We start from the raw sequence: 27,460 nt of genomic DNA, 5'->3' as shown, positions 1-27,460 counted from the left end.
GCTTGTTTAACCTGGTAAAGAGAAGTCTGAGAGGAGATATGATAACCATCTTCAAATATCTCAAGGGCTGTCACATGGAAGATGGAGCAAGCTTGTTTTCTCCTGCTCTGGAGGGTAGGACCCAAACCAATGGCTTCAGGTTACAAGGAGATTCTGACTAAAGGTCAGGAAATCTTTCTGAAAGGAAGAGCTGATTGACAGTGGAACTGACTCCCACAAGAGGTGGTGGACTCTCCTTCCTTGGAGGAGATTGGATGCAAATTTATACTGTAATTTTATGTTGTGAACCACCCTGAGATCTATGGATGAAAGGTGCTATAAAAATGTAAATAATAATAATAATAATAATAGAGTTGAGATTCTCGCATTGCAGAGGGTTGGACTAGATGACCCTCTGAGTCCCCTTCAACTCTACAATTCTATGATCACAGGGTGGTTTATAATTTAAAAAGACAAAAATACCAAGCATAGTAACAAAAACAGTAGCACACCCCCATAGCAGACTGTACTGGACTAGATTGATTGGAAGAAATGAATTAGAATAACGCAGAATCATGTGTTCATATGAAAAGAGGAGTGACCGACATGGAATAGAAGGAAACAAGCGATGAGAGCAGGTGGGTGGCATATGAAGCTTAACAATGATGGGAAGACAGGTTGCATGAGATGTATGAGCAGTGCTTGCTCTGTCATAGGCTCCTGAGGTGCCTCAAATGCCTTCACAGCTCAGCAGTAGCCTCAACATTCCCTTTTATATGTTTATTAATTTTTGGGAATGCAACTGTAAAACACCAGCAGAATGCACAAATTAATCAAATGATTTTAAAGTATATACTGAACATTAGGACATTTTCAAGTCAACATAAATGTTGTAATCGTCCCCTCCCCCAAGGAAAAGAAGAATATTCAAGCCTTATCTTTCTAGCCTGAAAAGATTATTTCAGCTTAAAAGGTAGCTTATGGTTCTCCGCCCACTTTGCAAAAATATAGGATTTCTACTCCGATCACTTGCTTTTGAAGAATGATATAGAGTAATACTGAAATCCTTTTGGAGCAAAACCAAAGCTCAGAGATAACAGCACATGCATTGTATGCAGAAGATCTCAGGTTCAATACTTTAAATCTCCAGTTAAGAAGATCAAGCTAGCAGGTGATGGGAAAGACCTTTTGCCTCACAATTCTTAAGAACCTCCGCCAGTCATGGTAAGCTATATTTGGGCTTGATGGTCTAATAGTTCAACCTGTTCTTTAGACACACTTAGGAGTAAGGCCCAATGAACACAGAGGGATTCTGAGTAAACATGCTCAGGAATGGACAGCATGTATCTCAATATACATTCATATTCAGAAAGACAGGTCCCACGTCATTCTAGCACTAGCTTTGAGTTGTTTCAGAAGCAACTATCTTCAGTGATGACCGCCGATAGAGCAGTTGTCCAGAGTGCAGAAACAGAAGCTCTGGGAGGCAACTGCAGGAAGCCAGATTTTGGCCAAACTTTAGGAGAACAGCCTAATGGTTAGAGCTGTTTGGCAGTGTGATTGACTGCCTTAGGAGTTGATGGGTTTTTGTTGTTGCTGGAGGCATTTAAACAGAGCCATCTGACACAGATGCTGTAGCTTAGGCATCCCCAAACTTCGGGCCCACCAGATGTTTTGCACTACAATCCCCATCATCCCTGACCACTGGTCCTGTTAGCTAGGGATCATGGGAGTTGTAGGCCAAAACATCTGGAGGGCCGCAGTTTGGGGATGCCTGTTGTAGCTGCACCCTGCACATTATTATTCCATGGAAGGCCTCTTGAGTGTGTTTGAAACTCTCCTAAGAACCTTACTGTCACTGTTGGAAAGTTTTATCAATAACGCACGGCTGCAGAGTTCACTCATGAGTCATGAGCATCTATGCGGACAACACTTAAAGGTAGAACCCTAAAAGAACATAAAGATACAGGAAAAAAAGTTTGTATTTTTCCAGGATCTATAGAATTTAGGAACCTTCTCAAGCCAACACAAACATTTAAATGAGCCCAGAAGAATTAGGGGCTCCATTAGGAAAACATACAGAAGGTATGCTCAAGCTTACCGCTGGAAGACATGAGTTCCAGGTGGTTGTGTCATCACTGCTTGCACTGATGCTGATATTACAGTTGTCTATCTGAGATGCACTCAACCCATGTGAAGGTCCGTTATCTTCCAGCTCTTCATTCTGCTGCCTCTTCATACTAGCCAACATTTGCAGTTCAGAAGCACTCATGTTGCTCGGCTGGTAGTTTCGCCAGTCATACTCCTATGAATTGTATTGAAATGAAATGAAATGTGAGGGTGGTACTGGAAGGAATCACTATGGAGAAGACATGCACACTTTTCTACAGCAGTTGAAAAGATCCAATATTTTTTGCAAGGAAAGGAGGTCATGTGATATTTGCAGCAGGGAAAAGTGTTCATTAATATACACACCAGCTTCTGCTATGGGTAATAACTGCATCGACAACTTAACAGAAAGGACATTGAATAAAAATACAGCTACGTGGGACAGCTTGTATTCTAGTAGTTTTGAGACTTGCATGGTGTATAAAGCTGCCAGGAATGTTTGATTAATACTGTATAAATGAGTATAAGAGATGAGAAAACTAATTGAACTGGGATAGATTGCAAACACTGCAAGGTTCATTAATTACTATAATCCAATGAATTAAATTAAACAAGATCATCAGTTGGAAGGTGAATCCACCTAAGTTTCATATTTATTTATTCTCATATTTATTTCTATTTTTTGTGGGGGGGGGAGAGAATGGAAAGGACTATAGCTTCAAGACAGAACATGTTTTGATGTTGTAAGACTTCAAGTTTGGGCTAAAACTCTACACTTGTCTACCTGAAATAACCACCAAACTCTATAGGACTTATTTCTAAGTAAATTCTGAAGGATTGCACTATGAACCCCTGGCATGTCTTATTAAAACAGGACGCAAAGTTAAAGCAAAGTTTGTCACTAACAGAAGTCAGTAGTGGGTGAGTTGTTTATTACATGACTAAGATTCTACTCGAAACAAAATATAAAAAATTCCTTCCAGCAGCACCTTAAAGACCAACTAAGTTTTTTAGTAGGTTTATTTAGAACTAAATCCCGAGCTGAAGAAATGAAAAGCAGTATGCACATGCTGAGTGAAACTGTAAATGTTCTACACATTAACATTTACTTATTAAAATATCTGCTTCACCCCATGTGTAATCTCAACTTTGGGTCTGAGGAATTCTTTCATTTGTTTTAAAAAAAAGGAAAAAGGGGGACACTGTGGTGATGGCCAAGATCTGAACCAAGAGCTGTTATTCACAGAATCATAGAATTGTAGCGTTGGAAGGGACCCCAAGGGTCATGTAGTCAAGCCCCCTGCAATTACCCAGAAGTAAATCCCACTGAATCCAATGTGATTTACTCCCAAGCAAATGTGATGGGTTAGAATCAGTGAAGTTGCATGCACTTGTCAACAGAGGGCAACTTCCTTCTGTGTTGCAAAGACAACCAGATAAAGCAAGCTGCTAGCTTTCACAACAGTCTTTTCCTCACAAAAGCCCTCTCTAGCACCCTTTTCCCAGTTGAAACAGTAAGTTTTCAAAACAGAATTAAGTCTGATAAATTCACATAAATGTTTCTCCTCAAATTACAGAATCTCAGTTTCATTAAATGTCGGGTAGAGTTTGACCAAACTGCAGGAGGCAGTGGAAGATAGGAGTGCCTAGCATGCTCTGGTCCATGGGGTCATGAAGAGTCGGACACGACTAAACAACTAGACAACAACAACAAGAAACACAGCTGTATATATATAGCTGCAGCCACTCTGCACAAAAGCTTTATGGGAACTGCAGGTACCGTGTTTCTCCGAAAATAAGACACTGTCTTATTTCCAAAAAACAAAAAAACCACACTATGGCTTATTTTCAGGGGGTGTCTTATTTTTTTTCCTCCTCCTGCCGCGGCCGGCATTGCTGCTGCGCCTATCACTATGTCTTATTTTCGGGGTATGGCTTATATTCCTTGAATGCTTAAAAATCCTGCTACGTCTTATTTTATAGCTACGACTTATTTTTGGAGAAACAAGGTACCTACAGATCTATTCCCAAGCTCTAAAGGGGTCTGGTGTTCACACAGAAATTATGCAAGCAGGGGCTACCCTGTTTGCTTCAAATGATAAGGAAAACTTTCTACATGCATTTTATACAGATGGTATGGTAACAGGGAGAATACTATTCCCTTGGTACAACAGCTCTACTGGCTACCCATCTGTTTTTAGGCACAATTCAAAGTGCTTGTTATCACCTATAAAGCCCTACATGGCTTAGGTCCAAGCCATCTTAAAGATACTCATAAAAACCTGCCTGAGTTTTGAGATCTTCAGGGGAGGCCCTTCTCTCAGTCTCTCTATCCTCGCAGGCATGCTTGGTGGGGATGCTGGAGAGGGCCTTCTTGGTGGCTGCTCCCAGACTTTGGAACTCCCTCCCTACAAAAGCTAGACTGGCTCCCTCCCTGTCCTTCCACTGGCAGGTGAAGATTTTCTTGTTCCAACAGGTTTTTGGGAACTGATTGCTTTTAATGAAAGGGCTTGTGCCATGCTGTTTTTATTGTAATTTTGGTATGTTTTTAATATAATAATAATAATAATAATAATAATAATAATAATTTATTATTTATACCCCGCCCATCTGGCTGGGTTTTCCCAGCCACTCTGGGCAGCTTCCAACAGAAATATTAAAATACAATAATTTATTAAAGATTAAAAGCTTCCCTAAACAGGGCTGCCTTCAGATGTCCTCTAAAAGTCTGGTAGTTGTTTTTCTCTTTGACATCTGGTGGGAGGGTGTTCCACAGGGCGGGTGCCACTATCGAGAAGGCCCTCTGCCTGGTTCCCTGTAACTTGGCTTCTCGCAGCGAGGGAACCGCCAGAAGACCCTCGGCACTGGACCTCAGTGTCCAGGCAGAACGATGGAGGTGGAGACGCTCTTTCAGGTATACTGGACCGAGGCTGTTTAGGGCTTTAAAAGTCAGCACCAACACTTTGAATTGTGCTTGGAAACGTACTGGGAGCCAATGTAGGTCAATGCATATATTTTATGCATGTATGCAGTTTTAATTCTATTAATGTTTCATTGATTTTTAATGATGGTTTAAAAATGTTTTTCAGCAGTTCTTATTTTTATCTGTAAGCCGCCTTGATTCCTATCACGGGGAAAAGTAGGGTGTATATCACCACCACCACCACCACCATTGGCCCAGGGGTTTCACTGAACATCTGAGTGCTCTCTTTGCCCTATTGCACTCACAATAACAAGTGAAATTGGTGCAAAAACTCTTTCAAAGAAAGTGGTCAGCAATTCGGCTTTTAACACCCTAGACTGCACTTACGGCTCATGATGGCATCAGAAATCCATTCCCTTTTCAGCAGCTTCAGCCCTCACCAGGGTACATAAAAAAATCATGCCAAAGTGTTGAATGCTTCTAGGCCAAATTACATCCACCCTGAACATCATGGCTTATTAGTCTTGATAACTAGTTGTTAGTCACTGGCAGCTCAATCTTGAAAAAGGCTTTTAAAATAAACTGCCCCTCAGCTGCTTGAACAACAACAACAACAACTCAATCAACTGTCCACAACATGTGCCAGTTCTTTCATAATGTTAGTTTATTACTTGGATTACAGTAATACCTATAACATTCTAGGTACCTTCTACACATTCAGAAAGACAAAGTCTCCAAGCCTCCCTTAGGCATGCTTGAAAAACACACACAATCCATTTTGAAACCTTTTTTTTAGTGGGTGTGTACTTAAGCCTTTTGCATTTGACAATTCAAATAAGCCTGGTCCACTTACCCAACCTGAGAGTCAATCATGAACATTCTTTCAAAATGAACCCCCAGCTTGGACCACAACTTTCCTCCCCCTCTCCCTCTCTATATATATTCACTTAGAACCAATAATTAGTGTTCCTTTATATTGCAAAAAAGAGTAGGCTGAAAGAACTGAGGGACAGGGAGGAACTTAGAAATTCGTCATGTTGTTCTCTATTCTTTAACAGTCCAAATGTTAGCACACACTGTGAGCCTTTTTGATCACAAATAGCAATGTGCACTCAAGACTTTTAATCACAATATTGAAATTTAAAGAATGGTGTGAACATAGTACTTTGAGAGAGGGGAAAATACGGTATATGCCAGAGGGGAAAATATATGCCTGGCCAAAGTTCATTCTTCTATGATTTGAAGTGGCCAAGAAATGATTGGAGCATTGATTTGTACACAAAAAAGTTTTAAGACAGAGGCATATTATTTTGCAGGTCCTTTTGCTTTTTGGTTAATTGCATATCTTAAGGCCCTTTCTGTATTTTGTACAAGGATTAGCAGTTTCCCCCATGGAATATTTATGTTCTGTAAGGTCTAGACTTTAATGAAGCAAGCTATTGCCCTTTCCTTGACACCTGGGAATAAACCAGATGTAGTTTTGATCAACACAGCAAGCAAGTAGCCTTGCATCAACCAGGGCCAGCCCTACGGCCAGGCTGGGTGGCGCAGGGCACCACGGCGCCGGCCCGCCAGGAGGGCGCCGCGAGCTGCACCTGCTGGCCGGCCGGTCCGCCGCGCAGCTGCGCCCACGGCAACCGCGCTGTGCCTGCCCGCCCGCCCGCCGCACAGCAGCGCCTGTGGCAGCTGTGCTGCGCCCACCCGCCCACCGCGCTGGGAAATGGGGCGGGAGGGTGCCGGAGAGATCCGGCGCACCACGGCGCCAGGGCCGCTTAAGACGGCCCTGGCATCAACCTTTCCGCATGTGAGGCCAGACTCTCGGTAGCCATGTCGTAAAGGAGTTGGAGACCCACCAGTTGTTGTAACCTCCTCCTCTGCAAAGGTGTGTTGGGGAGGGGAGTGTCTGACAGCTGACTGCTCTTATCATGGGCTCAGTGCTCCTTTCTGTGTAAATTTGTTAGGGAAGTGATGTAAGCTAGGCTAAAAAAAAGTGTACAGGGTCGCTTCCCATTGGGGAGTGGAGGCTACCCCACACCAGCAGCTTCTGAGTCATCAGAAAAACCAACCCACCTACCTATTCCAAACCCTCCCAATCTGGATCCCCCCAGCCCAACTTCGCAAATGGCAGGGAAAATTACACTCTTTTATTTTCTCACATAAAAAACCAAGAATAAGCACCAAATATTTTCACCTCCCCACCTCAGCAGGATGGGGAATCCCCAACATGGAAACATATTACAACGCCAACCAAATACGCCATATAATCCCATACATATTAGAAGATGAGACAAAACAATGGGTACACCTAGAGAGGGACTCAATTGAAAATATCTGCACCACAGCATACCCATTCCTCCCGAACAAACTAAGGAAGATTCCCACAACACTCAACAAACCATGTTCAAAACTAGGAAAGCAGAAATAAGCAAACTTTCCCCAACCCCATCCCCACTAATCCCCCTGGCATGCCACCCATTATTCCATCATGCAGCACAAAATCTCCAGATAAAAACCTGGCAAACCAAAGGTTTACACTGCCTAATAGACTTCTATAAAACCAACAAACCTTTGTCAATACAAGAAATACAGGACAAACTAGAAGACATCCCAATGCCCTGGTTAGCACAACATCAATTACATGCCTTTCTAAATAACCCAACAGTAAAATCAGCAACAACTAGACCCCTGACGGCTTTTGAAAACCTCCTCCTAATGACAAAAGGACACGGCAAAGGAATGGTATCTGCAATATACCAAGATACTACTCCAAAATCCCACCAACCCCCTAGATACAATAAAAAGACAATGGGAGGATGACATAGGATATGAAATCAACCCTACCCAATGGAACAGAATGTGATCTAAACCCCCCTTTAAATCTGTATCAATGAAAAGAAAAGAACTCACCCTAAAACTCACCTACAGGTGGTACCTCACACCAAGAAAGCTAGCACTAATACTCCCTGGAACCTCACCAAAATGCTGGAGAGGATGCACTTCACATGTGGTGGGAATGCCCCAAAATTCAATTATTCTGGGCAACAACCATACAAGAAATATGTAAAATAACTGGACAAGTAATAGAAATTACCCCAGAATTGGCCCTACTGAACATCTTTCAAGATAATAATGCCCATTTAGACTACAAAGACCTCATAACTCACCTAATTTCAGCAACCAGGAGCGTCGTAACCAGGCATTGGAGAGACCTATCAGGAGTAGGCATGGACCAGTGGTACCAAGTAGTATGGGAAACAGCCTTACTAGAAAAACTAACCAACAAGCTGAAACTAGCACGGGGACAAATAGAAGAGGATGCCTTCACCCCGATATGGTTCACCTTTATCACACACGCAGCCCAACAAGATAATGACAAAAATTTACCACCAGCGTACAAATCAGTATGGCTAACCTGACCCAAAAATACCCACCCACCCCACTCACACATGAAAACAAAGACCATCTGTGACAAATTGAAACACTTTTGAAATGTTTATTTCTGTCCGGCTGGCAAAGAGTTAACCCACCTTTAGCCTGACTCTGATGGGGGCGGGACTGTGCCCGGTTTTAAAAAAAGGAGGGAGAGTCGGTTTGGTCAGTTAGGAGGGAGAGGGAGGAAGGTGTGGTGTGATGTTATGAGGTGGCTTGTTAGAAGACAGTGAAGAGGCTAGGACAACTTAAAGTTAAATGTTTGACTGAGTTTATTTTGTACAACTGGAACAAAGCTAATTAATAAATGACACGTTAAAGAATCACTTATGTTTTTAACACAATAAAACTTCATCTCTGTTTTTGCCAACAAGAGGTCCGTTTGTATTTTTCCAGCGAGGTACCAGGACTCACAGCCGTGGTGACTCAAGAGAGGGCCAAACTCACCTCAGGCAGGGAGGTGGTGGTTTGTGTCCTGAAGTTACATGGAGGAGGCTTAGAAGGGTAACCTGAGGTGCCAAGAAGTTGCCAGAGTGCCTAGGGCAAACTTCTACAGTGGGGGAATCCAACTGAGGGAGACCCTTTACAGGAGGCAAGAGGTTATTCCTGGGGGACAGCCTAGAGTTTCTTAAGGTACCAGGCCACGTAAGCTGGAAGGCTCTCCTTACTAAGAAACCCATCAGTAAAAGGGGTTGATTTTTGAGGCGGCAGGAGCAGAGGGTGGGTGTTTTCCCCTCTGGATTCCTGTGTCGCGGTGATAGTAAGGGAGAGTGGGACCAGGGTCGTCACACCATCAGAGCCAATCACAAATGAACAACCACACCCTTGGCCAACCCAAATCTCTCTCACCATCAAAAGAACACAAGTGAATAAAGGAGTACCAACACAAACAAAGCTGACATCAAGCCTTACATATATTAAGCAAAACAGAAACATCGTCACCTATTCTCACCCCCATCCACCCTCCCATCCCCTATCTACCTCGTTTTCCCTCTTTCTTCTTAGTGTCTTAACAAATGAAACTGATTTGCAAAAATGATACATGTTAAAATATGAGTGACACTGCACACACCTTTGTAATTCAATAAATCTTTAATAAAAAATATTTAAAAATAATAATCAGAAAAACCAACCCTATACAGAGGAGAGGAGATCTATCATGTTTAATAGCAGTTTAGGGGTGGAAAGACACTCCAACTAGTCTAATTCCATGCTTCAAAACAAGATAAGACAACCTGCCTCTTTATCTCCCTCTCTACCGCCAAATCAACATACACAACCTGGAGCTCAGTATGCTACAAGCAAAGACCAGATGCATACAGACTCTAATGCAATAGCTCCCCACGACTGCCATTGGTGCAACTATGTACTGTAATTATAAATTTGGGTAGGGAACTGAATCTGGCCGGAGGTCACCTGGCTGTCACCTGCAACCAGGAATCACAGAGGCTTGGAAGCTGCACAGTCACCAGCTGCAAATGATGGGAGGCAGTGCAAGACACAGTCTGAGAGGTGCCTCCTTTAAACAATAAAAAACTATTGGAAAGTGAGAAAACCAAGCTTCCAAGATTTTGTGCTTTGCATTGAACAAGATCTCACCATACATTTTCTCAAAATATCTCTTGTGAACATTACTATTCTTGGCTAAATAAATAAATGCCCCACTTTTCTTTTCTTGGTCAAATGTACAGTATCTGCATGTATAGTTATGTGGGCAATGGTGAAGGGGGCAGCTAGAAAGCATGCTATACTCAAAAGACCAGCTGCACAAGAGGAAGATGAGTAATATTGACCTTTATTTAGATTTGTCTCAGGCACAGGGTTGTAATCTGACATCTGAGATTACCTCTTAAGGGCTACTTCCTAGGAATACTTTGTAATGCTGCAACTTTAAAGGAAAGTAGAAATGCTTTGTTAGGTCACAATCCTGAGAATGTGACCCACCAACTTGATCTGTACATCGAATGCTTCCGCCACAGAATCCAAACGGATGTGACCAGAAAACACCATCGCTTACAACAAAATCTAAACCATGCTGAAAGGAGAGCCATAGAAAATCTCAGGAACAACCCAGACATTATAATTAAAGAGGCAGACAAGGGTGGAGCTGTCGTCATCATGAACAAAACTGATTACATCCAGGAGGCCCACAGACAACTTTCCAATACTGCCTTTTACATGAAATTGGACTCAGACCCCACACAAGCATACAAAAAAGAACTGAACAAGATTATTAAGGAGCTACCCCTACACATCCAAGAACAGATCCTCACAAACACACCAGCGGAACCTCGGCCAGGAACTTTCTATCTTCTACCCAAAATACACAAACCAGGAAACCCAGGACGCCCCATCATCTCAGGTATTGGCACCATTACAGTGGGTGTTTCCGGCTATATGGACTCTGTTCTGAAACCATATGCTATCAGTGCTCCCAGCTACGTACGTGACACCACAGATTTTCTGAGGAAAATACAATATTTGAACAATCTTCCTAACAATACTATACTAGCCACTATGGATGTGGAATCTCTATATACCAACATCCCACACAATGATGGTTTACAAGCCATAAGGAACACCATTTCAGATAAAACCACAGCGGACTTTGCTACCAAACTCTGCCACTTTGTCCTTACCCACAACCACTTCAAATTTGGTGATGACCTGTTCCTCCAGATCAGCGGCACAGCCATGGGCACCCGCATGGCCCCACAGTATGCCAACATCTTCATGGCAGATTTAGAACAACGTTTCCTTAACTCCTACCCACTCAAACCTCTCCTGTACCTGCGATACATTGACGATATTTTTATTATCTGGACACATGGACAACAGACCCTGGAAACCTTCCACCAGACATTCAATGACTTTCACCCCACCATCAACCTAACAATGAACCAATCTATGCAAGAAATACATTTTTTGGACACTACTATAAAAATACAGGATGGACATATAGACACCACCTTATACAGAAAACCAACTGACCGACAAACATATCTACATGCTTCTAGCTACCATCCCAAACATACCAAACAATCCATCGTATACAGCCAGGCCTTACGTTACAACCGCATCTGTTCCAACTCTACAGACAGAGAATCTCACCTAAGAGATCTACAGCAAACCTTTTTAGAACTAAAATATCCACCTGATGAAGTTAAACAACAGATCAACAGAGCCAGACAGATACCTAGAGAGAACCTGCTGCAAGACAGACCCAAAAAAGAAAATAACAGAACACCACTAGTCATCACATACAGCTCCCAAGTTAAAACAGTACAACGCATCATCAGAGATCTACAGCCTCTCCTGGACAATGACAGCTCCCTTTCTCAAGCTCTGGGAGGAAGACCTTTCATTGCCTACAGACAGCCACCCAATCTTAAACAACTCCTCACCCACAATAATACAACCACCAGACTTAACATGGACACTGGTACCAGAGCCTGCAATAAACCCAGATGCCAACTTTGCTGCCACATACACCCAGACAACACCATTACTGGCCCCAACAACATCCAACATACCATCTCAGGACTATTTAATTGCTCATCCTCTAACATTGTGTATGCCATCAAATGCCAACAGTGCCCTTCAGCTCTCTATATTGGACAAACAGGCCAAACCCTACGCCAAAGGATAAATGGACATAAATCTGACATCAGGAACCAGAAGACAGAAAAACCAGTAGGAGAACACTTCAATCTCCCAGGACATTCTATACAAGATCTCAAAGTAGCTGTCTTACTACAAAAGAATTTCAGAAATAGACTGGAAAGAGAAGTTGCTGAATTGCAACTTATCACCAAGCTCAAAACCATGGAGGGACCTGGTTTGAACAGAGATATCGGATTCTTATCTCATTATACATGATAAGCGATCTTCAGCCATCTCAATCCTTGCTTTTTCATGCAAAACCATTTGCAGTCGTTTCCGGTCATCAACAGCTATCAGTCAGTCAATCACCCATTTCCACCACCCTTCTGAGTGATCCCCCCTCCCCCTCCCCACCCCTCCCTACCCCTTCTCTACATAAGTGCCTGGAAACTTCCATTTCACTGTATCTGAAGAAGTGTGCATGCACACGAAAGCTCATACCAAAATAAAAACTTAGTTGGTCTTTAAGGTGCTACTGAAGGATTTTTTTTATTTATTTTACCCACCAACTTGATCCATGAAAATGCTCTCCTTGGTCTGTAATACAGCCCTGGTGTTCTATAGCCCCTTTATGTTTGGTGATATTTAAATAGGGATTTCCTAAAACGGATTTCAAACTGAAGTTCCTTTTTATTCTCAAAGGGTTTTCCGTGCAAAAAGTAATTTCACACGGCTCCCAAGATTCTTCTAAATGCAACACTTCGGCTGGCAATTAAAAGCTTATCTTGTCTTTCTGTATATCCTCTCCGTACGATAAGAAGTATTTTTATTAAGCTTTTAAAACATTCAATGGATTGACAAAACCTGTTATAAAAAGCCATTTTTTCCTCAGTTTTTTCCAGTTTAGAGATGCACATAATGACATTTGCATTCTCTTAGGTTCAAATGATTTACCCAGAATTGTTTAAATTTAGTTATACGTGCGGAAAAGTTTAATTACCAGCTATCTACTTGGTTGCAATATTACCCAGAGGGCTGCACTTCTTTCTTAATTAAAAAATATTTGAACTTAATAATAGAGAACTCTATTAAAACATGAATAAAACATTGCAAGCATGCAGGTCCTTAAAGTTTACTAAGTAGTTAGCAAATCAATTTCATTAAGAGTTGTTTGAGCATTTTTTCACTAGTCATGTACACGTGGGGATTAGCAGACTTCTTCACACCAAGTTTCCACTGCAAAAATTCCTTTGACATGAAACCCTACACATTAGGCCGTATCTACACCATCCTTTTGCCTTGCTCTGACAAAGGAGGGAATGGAAGAGGAGTTATCACAAGCTTGTAAATTGCAGCTTGCCTGGTGGTCGCCTGTAGCAAATGAAGTATCTCCTCAAGGTGAGACAGGAGAGAAACTTTTATAAATTAAGAACTTGCCTCACTGTTGGGCTCTTGAAGTCAGCTACACTCCATCCCTGACAAAAGAAGGTGCTGTCCCTTTAAAACTGGCTTCTTTCTGTCTGCTTCGATCCAGTCCTCTATCATCTCCTAGGACTGTCTCAAATGAGTATGCTTTTGGGTAAAGGCTTCCCCTTTTTCGCAATATTACTACCAGACCACCAGGGGATGGATCTATTGGGCAGACCTCCCAGGTGTGCTGCTTCTCATTGCTTTCTACACTCTGGGCTACAAGAGTTAGGGTGAAGTGTACATAGGTCCACTGTTGTCTCACTCAGGTAACAGTTCTAGCCCACCATTTTCCTCTTCTGACCAAACTAGGCAAACTACAGACCCCTGGCAGTGTGATCCTGAGCCCTGAGTTATGAAGTACTTTGTAAAGCAGGGATAGTATGATATGACCCATCTCAGTGCCAAGCCTACTGTTGCAGCTATGCAGACTTCTTCGTGTCTCTGCTATTGAGTTTGTCTACATCAATTCCAGCCCAGAGACACAGTTCAGGCAACACAACCACTTTAGGAAATATTATGATTATATGGTGAGTTCTGCAAATTGGTTAGCATGCCAAGTAGCATTTTCAGTTTTGAATCCTGTCTTTTTATTTTCACGAATTTATTTCATAAAATTTATGTTGATTGATGGGAGTCCAATCACCTCTGGAGGGCCACATCCCCGATCAAGAAGGAAGCAGTGGCGTAAGTCACAGAACAGAGTCTGTATCTACAATTAGCACAGTTAGTGACTGGGCTTGCATGCATTAAACAAATACAGTCCACTAGAAAGGATTCTGAAGAGTCAAGAAACATTACAATAAAATTGTATATGCTGCACTGCAAGACATTTAACTGTCCAAAAAGTGTCAGAAGAATCTGACAGCTTAAGAGCGGCCACCTCTAACACAACACACATTTAGTTTTAAAACTCTCTATTCATAGCAGACTATTTAGCACATAAATTGAGTGAGGAAATCTTAACTGTTAAAAAGGTACAAAGTATTGTCACCTTATTTGCAGTGGACTAATTTGTTCTTGCGTAACTGTTGCTGTAATGAGAGTACACAGTGGGGAAGGGAGTAAAACCACAAGAGGGAGAAGAATCAATTTGATGGGCATGAGCATAGTCCCCAAAATAGCTTGGGGATTTGGTATATGACACTACCTTACTGTTAGCCTTCAATCATGTCATTTATTATTTTTCTGGATGGCTGCAGCGACACTATGAAGTGTAGAGACTAATGATCTCACGAGTTCGCCTGCAGATTGCTATTGAAAATCTGTCAATTTTCCTCTCCAGGATTTCAGTCGTCTAAACTGAACCTGCATTGGTAATTCAGACTTCAAAAGTTTGCCAGTGATTACAATAAACTTGCCCTGCTTGGAAGTCTGAGCTACCACCGTTTGTAATGAAAATTTCGAGTCATATTATTTCCCCCACCCTGGAACCCCCACTATGGTAGCAACTGGAAGACTAATTAGTCAGAAGAGTAGAACTGAAAAATAAGAACTGGTTCGGATCATCAGACTATCCAGGTCAGTGCAGTGCCCCCCATACATGCTCAATATGAGCAGCAGCCCATGGCAAGCTCATTAGGACAGAATAAAAAAAATTCCTTCCAGCAGCACCTTAGAGACCAACTAAGTTTGTCATTGGTATGAGCTTTCGTATGCATGCACACTTCTTCAGATACATGCACACGAAAGCTCATACCAATGACAAACTTAGTTGGTCTCTAAGGTGCTGCTGGAAGAATTTTTTTTTTTTGTTTCGACTATGTCAGACCAACCCAGCTACCTATCTGTAACTATCACTAGGACAGAGGCAGCCAACATGGTGCTTCCTCCAAATGACATTGGACCACAACTTCCATCTACCCCAGCTAGCGTGCAGAATTGACAGGGACATAAACTGGCCCCCAGTTCACATTAAGGAAAAAGGAATCATGCTAGTGAGTCTTTTGCCCAGACTATAAAGTAACAAACCTGTTCAGTCATGATTTTCATTAATGACGGCTACGGAGGATGGGGGGAACCTACATGAGTGAGCCACTGAGTTAATTTGCATATGCAATGGACCAGGTAGTCTATCGGGTCCAACCTTCACAGGCTCACCAAAAATACATTCCCCTTAGCACAACTGCAAAATGTGTTACGTGATGGTCCTTTCAGAGCAGACAGTTCCAAGTGGCTCATACAAGGCAAGTGCCAAAAAAACCTTTCTGGGCCTGCCACTAATCCATGAACTGAAGAGAAATTTATTCGCAGCCAAGAATCAGATGGCATTCAATCAGATGGTGAATGGCTTTTCCTTCATGCTCACCAAGGAGAGCAGGACATATAATCACCCACTCAACATCCCCTTTTCAATCATCACAGTTCCAAAAGCTGCAATGGCACAGAAGAGTCCCCAAGATCTTAGGGATATTTATTTGGTTTGATTCTGACCCAGGAAGACTCCAGCTAAGAGATAAAGCAAAAATCTGAGATACTTTCATAACTTTCTTGAAACTAAACAATTTTGTTTGTTTCTTCAACTGTTCCAGTGAGCTTTTCCCAGGCATTTACACCCCCTGTCTTGATTTACAAGCTATATTTATTATTGGCCAATTGGTATTCATTAGTTCTTCTACCCACATTCTTCTCTCACTGTCATCTTTGTAACAAATGTCAAACTACAATTGGACAGATTGCACTTATTCAATAGATATTTTTTAAAAAAATTACCTCCAAATGTTCTAAACTTTTGTCTTTGACAAATCTTGGCATGTGGATTGACAAGAGAAACTTTGTCTCTGTATTTTCTATCTTCAATACATTTGCTGTAACATTTTTTGAATTTGATTCAGCAGCCTATGGGCAAGCAACTTAAACCCGCATCTGGATAACGGTACATTAAATTGCTTCACAGGCCACATGTAGTCTATGGCTTATGCTGTTCATTCTTGATCTTAGGCGGGAATCCTAACCCACTTACATGGGAGTAAGTCCAATAAGAAGACATTTTTAGGACTGTACTGTTATCCAGTTGCTATTGATAGCCCTACCTGCCATGAATTTAGACTGCTCCTTTGTGACCTTGATTTGTTATTAATTTATCTTTGCTTCACAGATTTATCATGCTCTGTTATTGGTCACTGCCCCGTACTGTGCCAATGAGTTCAAGTATATGAAACCAAGTTTGCATCACTAGGTGCAAAGTGGACATGCAGGGATACACAGAACCTGCAATACCCTCTTATTCAAACAATATATATAGAAAACCTTAATATTTTTTCCATGCTCCAAAACACTTACAGGAATTTGGACTATCAGATGTGAATTCTCCTGTGGGATTTCTTTGAGGGATTTTCTGCTGATGGAAGTTCTTAATGGACTGGTTGATGTACCCTTTGATACAAAAGATGCTTCCTTCCTGGGCACAGGCATGCTTCCTGTTGGGGACAAGCAGGAAGTCGGCAACAAGTTTCTTTGGATGCTATCTGCCTTTCCTGCCATCACAATGGAATCTTCTGCTGTTGGCGACAGTTCCTCACTGGTGTGTCTTGCATATTCTTTGTTTGTGCTGTTTTCTGGACTTCTGCATGTCATTTGGAGTGGGATCTCTTTGATAATTGCAAGTTCAGATGACCCTAATAATGAGGGGCTGGTCGGAGCCTCTTGTATAAATTCACTGTCGTTATCATCCTAGAATACAGAAAGACAACAAAATATGAATGATACGCGAATACTGCCTGTTTCACAATTTCTTACTATTTTTCTCATTCATCATAAATGCAGAGCATACACAAGAGAGAGGGTCGCGCCTCCCCACTGCTGACATGTGAAAGTCTGCCATATTCCTAACTTTTCTGTTTCAAGTGGCTTTTAGGGAGGCAAAGTAATACTTTTTTTAAAAAAAACAACAACCCTGCTTTAAATCTCCATTTTTGTACCCCAGGCTTTGTAAACCTTTGCTTTTTTCTGCATTCTCCCCTTCCCCGACAAGCTTCACACGCTTACACACAATGCTTAGATACATTCCTCATGGAGAGTTGTATCATTCCCCTTAGTAGGGACTTCAACAAGGCCTCTCTTTTCTACAGCTAAACACACTTTTATTTACCATATGGGGAAATACTGTAACATACACTAATATAATTTGGCAGATTGTATATACATCAATATCATATTCTGCAATATCACATTTTAGCTGACATTTGCCCTCTATCTTCACACTACCCACCAATACACATTTCTATTTCTGCAACTCTCTCTTGTAGATTTTTTTATTTTTTATTTAAAAAAAACCCCTATTCAATCATGCACCAGTGCCAAAGCTTCAATAAAGTATGTCTGATTAACTGTAGCACGGCATATGTACACTGAAGAGACTGATTTCCCCAAGGATATGGCTCTTCTATTGCAGTGCCACATTCCTTGAAAGAAGATGCAGATGGGTATCTGGACAATAATTTCTGGATACAGAAAACTGATTGCTCTTGCGGAGTTGTAATTTCTAAAAGATCATTCTTGAGAGCCCACTTTGGAGCAGATGGGACCTAGTCCTTTGTATCCAGATCTTTAATGTTGAGAAGCCAGAGTTAACATGCTTTGTGAAGAGAAGACAGTCTTATTCATTTAAATGTGAATGAGAAGAGTGGGGAGAGCTTCATAGGGTGAGGGCTGCAATGCTGCACAATGTCATGGTAATGTAAATCCCATAGGTTTTTAAAGGGATCAACAGAAATTGTAACCTGAGGAGTACAATGAGGACGTGGGCCAAATCTTAACACTGACCCTGGTCCCCTCCCCCAGCAAAATAGGCAGATCTGGATCCCCTGAAGAGTAGGTCAGAGGGAGGCAAAGATGATGGTGCTGGGAGGTCGAGGGAAGCAAAGGCACTCTGTGGACAGTACCGGTAAGTTTTCCAAGTTGCTCATGCCAGTGAGCAAGCCATACAGAGAAGCTTTTAAATGGGTCATGGTACCATCTGAATTGCTCTGGCCTACAGAAAAATTGCTATTGGTTTCCCTGTAGTTCTCTTCTTCGGTCAAAGGCAGATGGTGGTAAACAGGGCAAATTCCACTGCCCCACCTTACGTCCAAAGCAAAATCATTTTCTGCACCTTCAGATGGCTGTTCCCCTGATCTAGCATTTTGCTTGTGTATGTCATTGCACAGATGATACGTCTGTTTACTTGGCTTGCCCCGTTCATTTTCAATGAATGGAAAACATTCTCCTTCTTTTAGGTAAGTCTACAGATCCAACTGCTTACCTAAAAGAGGGAGAAGCCAATAATGAAGCTGAACTTCAAAGCAGAGTTCAGAAATCTTTCTGTATTGGCCCCTGAACACAGATTGCACATTATTCATTTCACCTTTGTTTGGCACAGGACAGAGTTTTTGTTCATGTGTACAAGAATGTGAGTTTTGCCATTGATTTAAGTGTAGAAAATGGATGATTTGTGTCCAAGGGAAAATCCACAATGCATACCCATTCCAGTTTATTTTTATGTAGGAAATAAAGTAAACCAAAGTAAAACTTAAATGGGAAAGAGCAAAAATATCTATAAGAAGAAACATCATTATAATTCAGTCCTTTTCCTAATTAGTAACTAGTCTTATCTTTCTGGATTATAACTGGCAAAGGGAATATCTTGGTATTTGTAAAGAACTCCAAAAACAGAGACCAGATGATGGCCATGATTTAAGATTCAGTATGTCACCTTTAACTGGCTCAACCCTAAAATCATAGCATTGTAATATAACTAATGATACTTGTCAAATCTAAGGTGAAAAAATAACCAAGAGATACAGGAAGTTAGGGTTATATCTTTGGTTATATTTAGCATGCAAAATGCAATTTTCTCAGGGAGACATAATTTTGCAAAAAAAATAAAAGTTTTATCTTCCTAGCTGCAATAGAACTCTCCTGTACTTCTAAGTTAGTGGAAAGAGATTCAAATGATAAGAAATGATTTCCATAATTAAATAGGGAAGAGTCTGGAATGTTAATAAAGGCAGAGAAACATAACGGTTGCCATAACAACCTGATGTAATGGCTGATTGACATGACAATCTGCTGAATTTTTAGTAATTATAGCAGCAGCTGATGTTTCCAGTTAAGTTATTGGTTCTTTTTCAGTCATCTTAGAGCTCAATATTTTTCATATTGCCAAAGCTGCAAAATCCTTCATTACACTCATGCAGGTGCCACCCATGTTAAGGGGTGAGTCTAAACAACCAGCATTTTTTTTTGTTTTAAAAATCAGATTATTTTTTGGGGGGTGGGGAAATCATGTTCTTCACATGCCACTGCACTGTGCACTCTCATCGGCAATGTATAATGCAAATCTAAAATAGTGAAATTATCTCTCTCTTTAAAGGTTTTAAAAAAGGGGGGTGCACCAACTAACAAGGAAACAAGTGCAAAAAGTCTGCACTATGCATCAGTTTAGTTCACGTGTGGCAGAAGTGTTGCACGTTTTTAACAAGGTGAAGACTAGAAAAAAAACTGAAATTGATTGACCATTCAAGATAGGTGTTTATGAGGGTCAATAGACCGTGATAGCCTAGAATAAATTTTCAATATGCATTTGCTCACAACATTAGTACCGAGACAGTTTGGTAGCTATGTTAGGTATGCCACAAAGCAGTTTATATTAGATGCAATGTGGTGGTTGAACAGGCCAAAATATCAACATCACACAACGTTGTACAGGCACACAGTTGAGAGCAGATTAAGTTGCTTTCAAATCAGTTATCTTGTATTGATATGATTTCCATATACTGAAAATGCGTAGATGTTTCATTAAAAGTGTTCGGCTGAATAAAGGGTTCACTGTTATTTATATATTTCTACAGGAATGCCTCGATCCAGGCCTTGGCCACTGACTCCCTTATGTAGAGTTTCTCTACTGAAGAGGGTCTCACACATTTCCAGAGCTTCACTGTGGCAGGGGCAACACTCTGAGAAAGAAGACCCTGCACCTCGGATCAGTGATTTCTCATTCACAAATGGCATGTGCATGTGAGTGAACCTGATTACTTGCTAAGCTTTTCTCTTCCACCCCCACATCGCCTCATCATCTTCATCCCTGATGAAATTTAGATTTTAAGCTCTTCAACAGATCTGTTTTTGCTGATGTCACTGTTAAGTGTCAGTTCAATGCCAAGAGCAGCCAAGTGATCTCTCTCTCTCTAACACACACACACACACACAACAATTTTTCTCCGAAAGGAGCTCCACTCCCACACAACAATTTATTCACGAGGAAGAATGACAGATGATAGTGCCAATGCCAGTTGAGTACAGTTACATCAAACCAACAACCACCGAAGTAACTCACCTCTTCATTGCTCTCATTTCCATAAAAGTCATCTTCCATCTGAGCTCCTCGCCAAACCCCACTGATCTCTTCTTTTAAATCCACAGAAAAGCTGCAGTTTTCTGATGACAGGTTCAAGGGCTTCCCGTGAGGTGCTGATCTAGGTTTTGAGGAATAGGTGAAAACATCCTCTCGTCGGTCTTCGGCTGCTTGCTTGTTTTCACATGCTTGAACATCACTCAATGCCAAGTTTAAAAAACTGTAAGATGTTTCACTATCCTTTAGCAACAGATTGCTGGAATCTAGTTGAGAAGTTTCTTTATCAGGGAATATCCACTCATCTGTAAATAAAGGGGGGAGAGAAGCAACACAGATGGTAACTGTTTCTATATAAAAATTTATCTTTCAGGAAGGCAAACATTGAGTGCTGCTTGAGAAATAAAATGGAGATTGTCAAAAGTCATAAAAAGTCATAAAAAGAAGCTATAACAATACTACTACTACAGAATATAAGTGGATGTCTTAAACGAAGGATGGGGAACCTATGGCTCTCTGGGTGTTCTTGACCCACAACTGAACATCATACATCATTTCTAGTCATATTGAACCTGGTGTTAGTACTGCATAATGCAGGACGCAGTTATTTGTTGAAGCATTTCCTCACTTATCAACTGATCTAGACCCTGCAGTCAGTGGTGTGCAGGGCTCTTCTCATTGCCCCACGGGTAGGCAGCATTTACTGTATAGTGGTACATGATAGTCTCTGTTATACCCTGACTTTGGAAATCTCCAACTCTTGGAGAGATAGATGGGGACAACTTTACTGGGCGTCCATTGCCAAGTTAAGACACATTTGATCTCCTGAACTTTTGGAGAAAATTAATCGGTGCTGCCTAACATTCCTGGTTGTTCTGTGTTTTATTAAAGAGTTGATTCATTACTGTATTTTATCGTGGCTTCATGCCAAATGTTGTTGTACCATATATAGTGAAATCTAGGTCTAGAAATCTGGTAAATAAATTAATAAATTAATATCTTCTGTGCACAAAGTATATGGTCAGCTAGAAAGTTATTTCCCTCCACATCGGTCCCAGCTTTGGCCTGTTACCTCTTGTTCCACCACACCCACCCTGTGTCCATAAACAAACCCCTTCCTCTGCACACCTGGCCCCATCCGCTGTTTTGTTTCTTTGTCATGCTGGACTAAGACAAAAGCTTTGTTACCGGGTTATCTATATAAATAGTGCCTGATTCCTTAAAAATCATATGATGTGCTTCCTCTTCAAAGAGGAGTCGAATGTCCCAACCTCTACATTCATCTCCACACACCCTTGTCCAATTTATATTTGAATCTCAAAAGTGCAGCTTTGAGCTGGCATGAAAAAATGCACAAATATATCCATTTCACCAGATTCCCCCTGCAAGCAGGCAGTGCTAATCTTCTTGTTTTAAAACAAACATAAAGCCAATGAAATGGATTTAAAGATTGACTGTGCCAGATAAACATGGGATGGAGCTGTTTTACCATCTCGTTGTTAAATTATACTTTACTGTTTGAAATTATGTTAGAAGCAAATGTCAATGGGATTGATTAAGGGGGATCTCAAACAACATCTAGGGAAAAGAAGAACTGCTCAAGTATTCATCATTCCCTTATCTTCATTAGATGAAGCACTGTGCTGCTTGGTCACTACAGCTTGGAACTCCCTAGCTCCATAAACCAATATTACCCACCAGCAAGGTTTTTTTTTTTGGGGGGGGGGGGAGGAAATTCACATAAAATACTAAACTGGAAGTTGCAAAAACACCATGACCTGCTGCTAACAGTAGGGAATAAGGGAGATAGCACTGTCACTGAGCCTGAGTGACACAGCACAGGTAAATTCCACTGAAAATCACATTCCAATACAGAGGTCTCTCCCTGCATCCCAATTTATCCCAATTTGCAACATCACGATGTTCAGCACTGCTCATAGGAGCCAACTCCTAGGGGCCGAGGTCCTTTTGCCCCCCAAATAAAATACTTGAGGGGGCTATCCTTCCCAAGTTGATGAGCATGGGCATTCAAATGGGGTGTGTGCGCCATATCATGCGATCAATTATGCACAGTGGGGCTTACCTGCTCCCCTCAATATGTTATTCAAGTTGGCAGCCCTGGCACTGCCCCAAATCAACATTAACCCGATGGTGAGGACACACCATCTGAGAAACACATCTGATTTCTGACATTTGTATTCATTTCAATGGCACCCTCTTTGCAAAACTAAGAGGAAGCCAGGGTTTTGCACCATGCCCTATGTACACTTGGCAATGCATAGTTTCTTTCATTCAGTAATTAAAGCAGCAATTGGTTTGGAAAATAGGTAGTGGTGGTCTTTTCTCTCCCTTTTAAGACAAATATTTTGAGCAGGAAGATATACTTAACCTAGGGGTTTCACGAAGTGAAAAAAGAAGATAGCATGTAGGATTATAGAATACTATCTCACACCTGTTACACGGCTCTGCAACTAATGTGACCTGTAGTCAGTATATGCCTGTTGTCTTTGTCCATAGAGTTTTCTTGGCAGGGATACTGGAGTGGCTTGCCAATTCCTTCTCCCTGCTTATTTAACTTATATGCAGAATTCATCATGCGAAAGGCTGGACTAGATGAATCCCAAGCCGGAATTAAGATTGCCGGAAGAAATATCAACAACCTCAGATATGCAGATGACATAACCTTGATGGCAGAAAGTGAGGAGGAATTAAAGAACCTTTTAATGAGGGTGAAAGAGGAGAGCGCAAAATATGGTCTGAAGCTCAACATCAAAAAAACCAAGATCATGGCCACTGGTCCCATCACCTCCTGGCAAATAGAAGGGGAAGAAATGGAGGCAGTGAGAGATTTTACTTTCTTGGGCTCCTTGATCACTGCAGATGGTGACAGCAGTCACGAAATTAAAAGACGCCTGCTTCTTGGGAGAAAAGCAATGACAAACCTAGACAGCATCTTAAAAAGCAGAGACATCACCTTGCCTACAAAGGTCCGTATAGTTAAAGCTATGGTTTTCCCAGTAGTGATGTATGGAAGTGAGAGCTGGACCATAAAGAAGGCTGATCGCCGAAGAATTGATGCTTTTGAATTATGGTGCTGGAGGAGACTCTTGAGAGTCCCATGGACTGCAAGAAGATCAAACCTATCCATTCTTAAGGAAATCAGCCCTGAGTGCTCACTGGAAGGACAGATCGTGAAGCTGAGGCTCCAATACTTTGGCCACCTCATGAGAAGAGAAGAATCCTTGGAAAAGACCTTGATGTTGGGAAAGATGGAGGGCACTAGGAGAAGGGGACGACAGAGGACGAGATGGTTGGACAGTGTTCTCGAAGCTATGAACATGAGTTTGACCAAACTGCGGGAGGCAGTGGAAGACAGGAATGCCTGGCGTGCTATGGTCCATGGGGTCACGAAGAGTCGGACACGACTAAACGACTAAACAACACAACACAGTCAGTATATACTTGTTTACAAGTGAACAAGATGAGTGTTCTAGAACAAACTAAATCCTATTATCTTTTAGCCATGAATTTACTGGAATTCTTCCACTGGAAAAAATAAATAAAATGTTTCCATATCAATTGTAATGAATAATTTCGTGTATCTTCTTAGGAAAAATATGTAAATTACAGTGTAATCACAGTATTGCAGCAAACAAGATAAATACAAGAATGATCACCTAAATGTCTAATTAGTTTCTCTGCAGAGTCAGATTTATGCTGGAGCTTCTAATTGCAGCCTAACATTTTAATGAAGGTTTCAACATGGCATAAATAAGACTGACAAACGATACACAATATTCATTCATTTTATTTCTTTCTTTGCCCCCAAACAATTTCCTTTTTGTAATGGAATTCCACACCTGCTTTGGAAGATACGTTTATGTATTCTCTGCCACCTATCTGAAGAATTTCAATTCTAAATTCGAAGGGACCTAATACAAAGCAATATGGATAATCTCTGATTATGGGTCAAACCAAGATGAAAACCAGGACTGAGACAAATATATATTCTTCAATACTCGGGCATGACTTTTACATCCCGGATTTCTCCAAACTTAAGTGTGTTCCTTATGTTTTTTTAATTGCCTAATATGCTGTCCTGTTATTTATCTTTGAAACAACACACACACACACACACACACAGACAGACACAGTATTCTAAGGATTCTAACATGAGACTGCAAATTAATTCAGGCATTTTCTGTTGTCCATATATTATTCACTATAGACACATTGACTGCAGTATCAAGGGAAGAATGTCAAGGAACAAAAAGCTAGTTCCTTAGGGGTTTTCCTTTTGGGCCTGAGCCATGCTCCTAACAGAATGGGACTTACACATTTTACATCAATTGTGGGTAACCTTTGCTGAATTACCACCCCCATAATCCTTGACAATTAGCCATGCTTGCTGGGGCCAATTGGAACTTCAGTCCAACAACGTCTGGAGGGCCAAAAGTTCCCCACACCTTTATAAGTGACAGGAGGTAATACCAAGAGTGGTAAATCAAGGTTCTTCCAAGTTTCTAAAAGTCCTGCAACTCTCTCTCTCTCTCTCTGAACTTTTAGGCTGAAGTTTGGAGATTTGGGCATGTACGTGACTTGTCTTTCTGCTTTGTGAGGGCAAGGAGGTGTTGGAGAGGAAGGAATCACATTAGGAAAGCTGTGGGGCTAAGGGTGGGATGGGTCACAGACCACAAGGTTTTTGGCAGTAAGGTGTCTGCTCCATACTTTCTGAGTCTTGGACTCCAGTTGCACTGATGACCAGAAGCTCCTCTCAACAATTCAATCAACTCAAACGGCTGCAGACCTTCTAATCAGATTGGAACTAGTCCCTGCTACTGAGGCTTACATAATCTTGAGATGAGACCACCACAATGAATTCTACAAACGTCGGCTAGAGAACTATTATGAATTTGTGCATACATATTTCAGAGGCACTGAAAAAGTTAACCTGGTAGAGGCTGAAAAAGTTAACATTAGGCTTTCAGCAATTAGATTTCTTAACAGACTTTAATTTGAATTATCAAATATTTCTGTTAGTTGTTCTGAGACTTTGACAAGAGCCAGGTTATAAATTTAAGTAAATAACAGAAGATGATGCTTTGCTTGGAGCAGAGGTGAGGTGGGTCAGGAAAAGCGGAGGGGAAAATTCCATGCTGCCAGCAATGTCCTAATTTCTTTGTGTCTCCATTTTGCCTCTTCCTGCCTACCATGTGATGAATCTGGAGTTTCCTATTGTACACCTTTACACACCTTAGTTGATTTAGGTCATTATAAAGCTGATCAGAGTGACTAGGAGCTAACAATGTGGTGGCACAGGTTTGATTGGTATGTACAGGAGACCAATTGTTCATTAAGTAGCTGTCTCACTGCCCAGAAGACAAACTGCATGGCAAGCTAACCACTTTGGCTTTTTATTTTTAAAAATGAAACCTGCTCCATAGAGATATCGAATGTAATAGTATGAAAGGCAGACATTAGCAACTAACTAGGACAAGTAAAAAGTTTCACTATTCTTGATGATTGGGTTCTTTTGGTGCTTAAATTTAATAAGGGCTTACAAGAATAATTTATTTTTAGTTCTTTCTCTTTAATCATGAAAGCATGGGAGTTCTTTATTTATATGCACTGCTCTGGTAGTCTTCGTTTAATCCTGCAAATCTTTATCAATGCTCTGAAGCAAATTCTGTTGCTGGGTGTTTGATTTCCATAATCCCTGCAGTGCAGACATTTATGTGAATTGCTTTAGAATCCTTTGAAACAAAGAGATTTATTCTTTTATTCTGGGACAGCAGAGATGCTAAAGAACATAAAAATTGTGCTAGAGCACTATCTCAGGGCCTTTTCGGCCATCACTTTTTGAACATATTCTTCCACAACCACTCTCTGTTACTAGGGCAGGAGGGTGTGGCTGCATAGTATGTAGAGATAAGCACACACACACACAAAAGTTTTGGGTTGCAACCTTAAGCAAATTTGGAAGGAATATACATAAAAGCCTGAGCCTAAAAAATAGGATTCGTTCATAACTGCATGCTTATCTGGTGATGATTTGCATCTGTAATTACATCATCACACACTTCCCTTTCCCTTTGCTCTTTTCATCCACCTCATCAACTGAGGGATCACTTCACCCAATCAGCTGTCTATTTTTTATGCTGATTAATGTGCTTTTCACATTATATGCATGTGCAAACAATCCAAGGCAGAGCATAATGTGATGCATATGCATGTACTGTATGAAGAAAACGTTGGATATCTATCCAGAGTAGCAGCATATAGTTCTCAAGGGATCTTTAAGAGCTAGTGTGCTGTAATGAATAAAAGTGCTATGATATCTGGGTTCAAGTCATGCAGCTCACTGGCGATCTCTCAGCGTAAGCTACCCTTACAAGGTTAGAACAGAACAGAACAGTAGAACTATAGAGTTGGAAGTCCAAACCCCCTGTTGATGCAGGAAAATCCTTTAGTAGAGCATGTTTGATAGGGAATTATATAAGCCTTTGCTTGAAAACATCTAATGAAGGAGAGTTCCCCACCTTCTAAGGCAATCTCTTCCACTGCTGAACAGGCCATACCATCAGGAAGTTCCTCCTAAAGTTTTGTCTAAATCCTTTTTC

General features: G+C 41.2%; 1 protein-coding gene across 8 annotated transcripts in view; it reads right to left on the bottom strand.

Moving 5' to 3' along the window:
• The window catches only part of CFAP20DC (CFAP20 domain containing), a 147,120-nt gene that overhangs the window by 40,232 nt on the left and 79,428 nt on the right, over positions 1-27,460 (bottom strand). For all 8 annotated transcript variants that reach the window (XM_035106799.3, XM_088662618.1, XM_088662621.1 and 5 more), the window contains 3 exons: positions 20,826-21,145; positions 16,793-17,182; positions 2,081-2,284 (listed from right to left, as the gene is read on the bottom strand). In XM_035106799.3, coding sequence (XP_034962690.3) covers positions 2,081-2,284; positions 16,793-17,182; positions 20,826-21,145 — 914 coding nt within the window. The remainder of the gene's footprint in view (positions 1-2,080; positions 2,285-16,792; positions 17,183-20,825; positions 21,146-27,460) is intronic.

Source organism: Zootoca vivipara, chromosome 2 (assembly GCF_965207765.1).
Source record: "Zootoca vivipara chromosome 2, rZooViv2.hap1.1, whole genome shotgun sequence".
Taxonomy (NCBI): domain Eukaryota; kingdom Metazoa; phylum Chordata; class Lepidosauria; order Squamata; family Lacertidae; genus Zootoca; species Zootoca vivipara.
Note: the sequence above shows the minus strand (reverse complement) of the source record. Positions and strands in the feature narration are given on the sequence as shown.